The sequence below is a fragment of the Helianthus annuus genome, chromosome 4 (genome assembly GCF_002127325.2).
Source record: "Helianthus annuus cultivar XRQ/B chromosome 4, HanXRQr2.0-SUNRISE, whole genome shotgun sequence".
NCBI classification, from domain to species: Eukaryota; Viridiplantae; Streptophyta; class Magnoliopsida; order Asterales; family Asteraceae; genus Helianthus; species Helianthus annuus.
In genome coordinates, this window is record NC_035436.2 from 207,548,499 (window position 1) to 207,556,029 (window position 7,531).

Here is a 7,531-nt window from a genome sequence, read left to right on the forward strand (position 1 = left end):
ACCCAAACCACTATCTTCCTATTTTAATTTATTTTTGTAGAAAAGGAAAATGAATCATTGAAAAAGGAAAGTAGGCTCATGGTTGCCATGGTTTAATCCATGCCAACCATGGTGGATGAAGGAAGGGGGTGATGTAATAATCCATTAATGATCCTATGTGTCATTAACGACCCAACTCATGTTCCCCATACCCTTTAGCCTAATGACCAATAAGGTCTAGGTGAGATTATTATAGCTCAATTTCCCAAATTAAATTAATCTGGTTTTGAGGAAAACTGGGAAAATCTAGATGGGACGACACCGCGCAATCTGGGAAAATCCGAGAAAAACGGGACGACACCCTCCACCCTTAGGCTATACGGTATGGGGGTCGGCCCCGGGCCGTCGCGGGTCGGCGACGGTCCAAACACCGTGCCGCCCCCATCCCGTCCCGTCCCCAACGTCTCTTTTCCGCCGTTCTCGACGAAGCAAAAAGTGGGCCCCCCAAATTTAAATATGACCGTTAATAAAAAAAAAAAATTAAATTTCCATTTTTTGAATAAAGCCAAACGGCTACTTTTTTAAAATATATAAATTAAACCCCCATTTTCACTATCAAACACCAAATTAACTTCCACAATTCACCATTTTCTCCTATAATTTTTACACTCTCTTCCACTACACTCTCAACCTTCTTCCACATAATTTTCATGGATCCGTTCAACAACCCCGATACTCCCAACACGCCTTCGAACAACCCGAATACTCCCACTAATCCGACCCAACCAAATGTTTTTTCGGTTCCGGGGTATTATCCGAGCCGAGACGTTCGATGTTGAAAAAACTACAAGACGACATCATGAAAAAGCATCAAATTATTTAACTTTATGTTTATTTTTATTAAGTCTTTTTTTTTAAGTTTATGTTTTTTTTTTAATATTTATGTAATGTGGGTTTAATATTAATGAAAATATTTTATTAGTATATTTGTCAAATGTTAAAAAAAATAAAATAATAAAAAAAATAAAAAAAACATGGTGAGGACTATGACTAGGATCATCCTACCATGCCTTGTAGTTTTGGAGGATGGAGCATCTTAGTGAGGATTGTGACGTGTCGCCTACGTGGCGGACCATCCTCCAAGGATGGTCCATCACCATACCATGTAGTCTTATGTTACTTGGTTTTCAACATCACCTACATGCTACAGTTACGCGGTGGCGACCTCATCAAAGCTATTGCAAATCCCATCGCTATTTGTGTATTTATACGGAGAAAATGCAAACCCGGTCCTAGAACCAGTTTTCTATGTTGAGCCATCATAACACTTCAAAATTTGGCCAGCCCAAACTAGAGCGGTCCATACCTTCCAACTCGGACTGGTGGTGTGCCCGGTTCCGGTTTCTTAAAATTTTTTATTATTATTATTAGTGCTCTGTAATTTTTTTAGCAATATAACTCGCATTACATGAATAAAAAAAAAATAGAAAAAAAACATTACCCGTATGAGGGTAAAAAAGTACAAAAAAAAAAAAAATCTGTGATGTGAATCGATCAGTACTGCCATGGTGACGATAAACTATGAAACCTTTACTATGACTTATATATCAGAGACTAGACTACTCAAAAAGACCATCTCCAAAGGAGCCACGTCCCTTTCACATCCCCTACCCAAAAAAGATTGCAACTTACAAAAGAAAAAAAAACATGATCTACAGTTACTGTCTGATTTTCTGCAGTTAAGTCAGCCATTGTAGCTAGCTAGTATCAAAATTCAAAAGACTGGTTCACTTTCCTTGACTGTGTCATCAGTGAAGTGCTGTGGAACCATGGCGAGGAACCATGGCTGGTGACCACAGATCAGCACCATTACTTTCTGCCACATGGAGGGTGCACTCAACCGGGACCAGACATAGCCCGCGGGCCCTCAGCTCTTTCTTCCTTTCCCCACCTTTATCTTCTTCTCCTTCCTGCTCAAAATGGATCAATCATATTTTTTTAAGCAACAAACAAAAGTTTTCAATGAAGTGCAATGAACTTTATATAACATTTTTTTTACATTCGTAGTTAATTATGTTATCACTTTTTTTTACCATTTGTTTTAGTTGACACGCTATAACAAAAAAACGAAACAAAAAACGTGTGACACGCTATATCTACAATAACAAGTAAAACTGTGAAGTGACAACAGTTTTATCGCATCACATTATAACAATATTAAAGTTCGTTTCGTAAAATGGTTGAAATATATATAGTTCATTACATAAAAAATGCGGAGGTTCATCACATTTTTTTTTGTTATAAACCCTAAGAAAATTGGACATGTATTTTGCTCTTCCTTTGCTTTAAAACATATATTTCAGATTTTGATGTATAAATCATGGACGTTGGGCATAGTTAAATATGTACTCGATATTTGACGTTTGATCATCGAAATAGTTGAACTTTGCATTCATTGATGAGATGTATGGTTAAAAAGTGGGAGGAGACTATGAGAACCCCAAAATGCGAAAAAGATAAATAATTAAAGAAAAATTTATAGCCAAAAAGAAAACTGAAACTTACAATGTGGGTGGGCAGGACACGCTGCAAATACGGAGAGCATAAGACCTGCACCTGTTCTTGAAGGAATTTTATATAACCCATCGCCTCGTGTAGAACTGATGCAGTGTCTGTCTGTAATGCATGAAGTGCAACACTGATTAACACATTATTACTATAAAACATTGATAACCACATGCAGAGGTCGACATATGAAAAGGACTATACTAATTTGTGTGCACAAATCTGATTGATGTTTGAGCAACAAAAAAAAAAAAAATTCAAATATATCATTTTAAAATTCATAACTGTTTGACTATGCAGTTTAATAAAACAGTTTTCTTCACCAACATGGGCGTAGCTTAAGAGGGGCCGGGAGGGGCGCCCGACCCCCCGAATTTTTCGCTCAGTAGTGTTATATATGTAGTTTTCGTATAGAAATTTTTGGGTATATACGTTTTCGACCCCCGGTTCTATAGAAATTTTTGGGTATACACGTTTTCAACCCCCCCCCCCCCCCCGCATTTTCATGGTCAAGCTTTGCCACTATTCACCAATATGTTACATGCTTAGCATTTTATTTCGTGTATTATTGACACTAAACTAACTAAAATTTAACACGTAGACACGAGTTCTTGTTCACTAATAATCTTAAGTCACATAATAAACACAATTATGCAAAAAGAGGTTAAATTGTGTAAATCTCATGTAAGGCGTTTAAATTCTAATTACTTAGTAAAATAATGTATGTTTAGAGTATTGCGTAAAACCTACAGACATTTATTGGTTTTTATCAATATTACACACCATGCATATAAGTTTTTGGTTAAATTTTTATTTTTTCAAAAAATGAGTGGCCAGAATGATCATTTCAACATTATCCCTCTTTTTTCCCTTTTGAACAGCAACATGTCAAGTAAACTAGTAAGCTCGTTTTGATAAGTTTATAAACCAAAGTGGTAAAATTACAGCTAGCTGGACCAGCCAAACCAAAAAACGGTTTGGTAAGGTTTGGTTCAGTTCGGTTCGCGCTGATAATCGAAATGAAGACAAAAGGTTAGATATAAGGAAAAAATTTGGCCAATGGATTTGAACCATTAATTCTTCAAAGATGGATGACAAAAGTTCTTTTTTGAACGGCAACGCAACTTTATACATATATATGGGGGTTAGTTAACGTACAATTGGCCTAACGTACGATGCATACGCGATTTGCGTTCCGCACATTGGCCGCTTTGATGGGTGTGCGGGGAGGACCTCCGCACAAGGCCCGTGATTTCGAAGGGCACGTGATTTTAAAAAAAAAAAATCGATACATACACATTATTTTCTCAAAAGAAGTAAACACATACCAATTTCGATATAGGCCCATTTACAAATCATTTTTTATGGTTTAGTAATTAGCCCACTTGGCATTAGGTTTATTGAGCCCAATACTAATTTGATATTTTTTAAATAATAATAAAATATTACGAAAGGGCACATTTTTTCGAGCTCGAACATGGTCGTGAATTCTCAGAGATGCCTCTGGTTCTGCATGTTATAATCCGCCAAATTATAAACCCGCATGTTACAGATTATAAACCCGTATGTTATACAAACATAAACCCGCATGTTATACAAACTCGGAAGGATCCCAAACCCGGAAGGAACCCAAACCCGGAAGTATCACAAACTCGGAAGCATTTAGAACATGCGGGTTTATGTTTTTGTAACATGCGGGCTTATAATCTATAACATGCGTGTTTTCATTTGGCGGATTATAACATGCGGAACTCAAATCGCGAACGCATCGTATCAATTGTACACTACACTTTCTCTCACTGTACATATACAAAAAACCGAGAGGAAAACATAATAATGTAATATAACTATTAATAATTCTGGATAAATGATCCGTTATTTCTTCTTTTTCTGAAATATTCACTGAAATCCTTTTTCTATTCATTTAAAAGAAAGCGAAATATGTTTTCATAATGGAAAATTGTACAATACAGTTGATAGATATTTGACTTCTGGTCAAAGTAGACATTTTGACGATTTTTACGAAGTCACTCAAACATCCATACTGTGGGGTCTGAACTTATCCCAAACCCCAATTACACACACATTCTCAAGACGGTACTTTATTATTTAATACAAACAAATTAAGCCCCAAATTTGTTTATCGATGATTAAATATTATATTGTAATATATGTTAATAATATAGAAAATCAATTTCAATTTTTATATTTATTTTATATGAGAGAAATTTTTAACGAAAATCATGAACATACTTCATAGCATTTTATATTTAAAATTTATTAGGGTTTCTTTCTAAGGGCGTTCGGGGCACCCGCGGTGACTCCCTTCGGGGACCAAAGTCACCGTGCGGTAAGGTGATGCCAACCAAGAGGGGAGGTGAAATGGGGGGGCCAAATCGGTGGGGATTCACCGAAGAAAGGAAGGAGAGAGGGAGGAGAGAGAGAGAGAGGAGAGAGAGAGGAGTGGACCAATGAAATGTTTTTTTTTTTTTTTTTTTTAATAAAAAACCAAGTCACCTAAGAGGGGAGTGCCGCCATCAATTTAGGGTGTTAGGGGAGTTTAAGAGGAAAGTTGACGTGGCACACGAGGATTGGTTAAGCGTAAAAGAGGGGACTCCCCTATTAGGGGAGTGCCCCTTACACCCTAATTGCAATTTGTCATCCACTTTTTACTTTTCCCACTTTCAAGTGTCTGAATTTATTATAAAATCTGATTTTCCTTTTTAGGATTTGGTTTTTTTAGAAGTACAATGTGAGTCAGGATTGTAAACTGAAAGACAACTTATACTATTTTCGAAATATTTCATAATTAAAACTTACGCTGTCTATTTATATACTTGAAAAATATGATAAATTTGTGTTTTTTTTATAAAATTATTAATATTAATATATAATACAAAAAAAAAAAAAATTAACCTTGCCATAAGGTGACACCATCTGTTGCAGTGCTGCGATTCTTTCTCCTAGCTTCTCTTTCTTCTTCACCTGCAATTTCCCATAACACCAAAAAATAAAAAAAATAAATAAATAAATAAAAATAAACTTAAGAAACATAAAGGTTGATAATTAATGCAGGCCGGTGTTGGTCAAAAGTTGAATTTTATTTACAACATATTGAAATGAAATCAATGTTAAGATGATCAGACCTTTGCATGGCTAGCTGGAGGAGTGTTTTCAATCCTCATCTTTTTATTGGTGCGGCCGGTGGTCCTAACCGGCGGTGGGGTGGCCTCAGTAGCAGTTGGAAGAACAACCGGTTGATAATAATCAGACCCCATATTTCTTTTAATCTTAACAGCAGACAAAAAAAAGCAGAAAAAAACAAGACTTAATTAGCCCTTAATTTGTCCTCTCATAAAAAGAAAAAGAAAAGAAAACAATTTACGTTACAAGACAAAAATATTAAAAAAAGTAAAAAAGGTTGTCGACTAACTGACTGACTGACATTGGAATTAGATGATAGTGAGGTGGTTGTGGTGACTGACACCGGCGACGATGAGTTTTTGTTGGTGGCGGAATTATCGGGAGTTAATGAAACTGCACCGAAGCAGAGCATTTTGGGTGTTTTTTTATTGGCAGAAAATGTGAAGGTATTCGGGGGGTGGTGGTGATCGGTGTCTTCGGGTTCAAGGTCGGAGAATAGAAGCCGGGAAAAGCTTCCACCGGCGATGGGGTCTATGGCAGCAGCAGCAGCAGCCTCGTTTTGCGGCATTTTTGAGAGATGGGTTGTGACTTGTGAGAGTGAAAAATGAAGAGAGTTAAAAGTAAGGTCTTTTTGAAGGTGGAAAAGCAATGTAAACACAATGATTTTTATTTGTTTTAAAATGGCTTCTTATTTATTTTTGTACATTGGTAGATTTAAATCCTTAACCTCTTTTACAAAGAGAATGAATGGTATCACCAAACCATGTCCATGTCCCTTTGGAATGAAATACACAATAATTCTTAATTTTCAAAACTATTTAAATTACACAAAATTCGTCTTTTGCAGATGAGGAGCAAAATCTTAACTTCAATGACTTTGTCAATTAGACCCAATCATCACCCAATTTTTTTAAAAGGTGTGAATTATTCGCAAATGTCGGGAGGTCTAGCATACGTTATCTTAACCGGGTCCACGCTAGAGAGCCCACTCGCACAATATATCCTCAATTTAAACTCATTAATGAGAAACTTCTATCACCCAAACTTGAACTTAAGACCTGGAGGGAAAAACTCACCCAAACCTACCATAGGTGAAGCTTAAATATCCGTGTCCACCACTAGAGCACTAGTGATGGTTCAACCCCACCCAATTAGTTCTACATTATATTGTTTAAGTTCTTTTGATTTATTACTAAGTTAGATTTTTTTTTTTTTTTTTTTTTTTTTTGCGGCGGGGCCATTAAAACGAAGGAAAAGTATACGTAAAAAATTAGAGGCAAACCGCGTAAAACATAGAAAAAATAACTAAGTCGACCAAGGACATCGGCATTGTGACGGGGCTGTTAAATAGATGTTAAAACGTTGAACCACATGCGCACATTATAGCGTGTTAACTCAGAAAATTTAGACCGAAACATAAAACTAAAAAATTGTAAAACATAAAAAAGTACAAAAGACCAAAGTTTAAAGCGTATCACTGGTAGGGTTAGAAATGAAATATATTTGTGTGACAAACTTGTAAAAGATAAAAACCTTGTTGTCAAAAGTAAACAAGAAAGAAAAAAAACAAAAAAAAAAAACAACTTCTAATTAACAACCAAATTTATTATGTCTAATTTAAATTCTAATAAAAGACTCTAATTAATGCTACGTGGCATATTCTCCTTTAATCTTAAATTTTTAATTGTATTTTATTATATTTTTTAATAATTAATACATGAATATTATTTACTAGGTTATCACCCGGGAATGCTTCCCGGGTTGGAGAAAGTTATTAATAAACTTATTATTTATGATTAATACATACTTAAAATGATAAAAAAAAATGTATGACATATTAATG

General features: G+C 35.5%; 1 protein-coding gene across 1 annotated transcript; it reads right to left on the reverse strand.

The window, feature by feature from the left end:
* Positions 1 to 1,507: 1,507 nt before the first annotated feature.
* On the reverse strand, positions 1,508 to 6,318 carry LOC110922072 (transcription factor bHLH113). Its single transcript, XM_022166395.2, has 5 exons — positions 5,990 to 6,318; positions 5,691 to 5,834; positions 5,461 to 5,529; positions 2,545 to 2,655; positions 1,508 to 1,949 (listed from the first exon to the last, which is right to left on the reverse strand). Exons 1-5 carry the CDS (start codon positions 6,254 to 6,256, stop codon positions 1,788 to 1,790), a joined length of 753 nt encoding a protein of 250 aa, XP_022022087.1. The 5' UTR covers positions 6,257 to 6,318; the 3' UTR covers positions 1,508 to 1,787.
* Between the last annotated feature and the right edge of the window lie 1,213 nt (positions 6,319 to 7,531).

Coding starts and splice junctions, on each gene's coding strand:
- LOC110922072 (XM_022166395.2), bottom strand. CDS start 6,256: ATGCCGCAAAACGAGGCTGCTGCTGCTGCTGCCATAGACCCCATCGCC. Junction 5,835..5,989: donor CACTATCATCTAATTCCAAT/GTCAGTCAGTCA, acceptor TCTGCTGTTAAG/ATTAAAAGAAATATGGGGTC. Junction 5,530..5,690: donor CTCCAGCTAGCCATGCAAAG/GTCTGATCATCT, acceptor GGGAAATTGCAG/GTGAAGAAGAAAGAGAAGCT.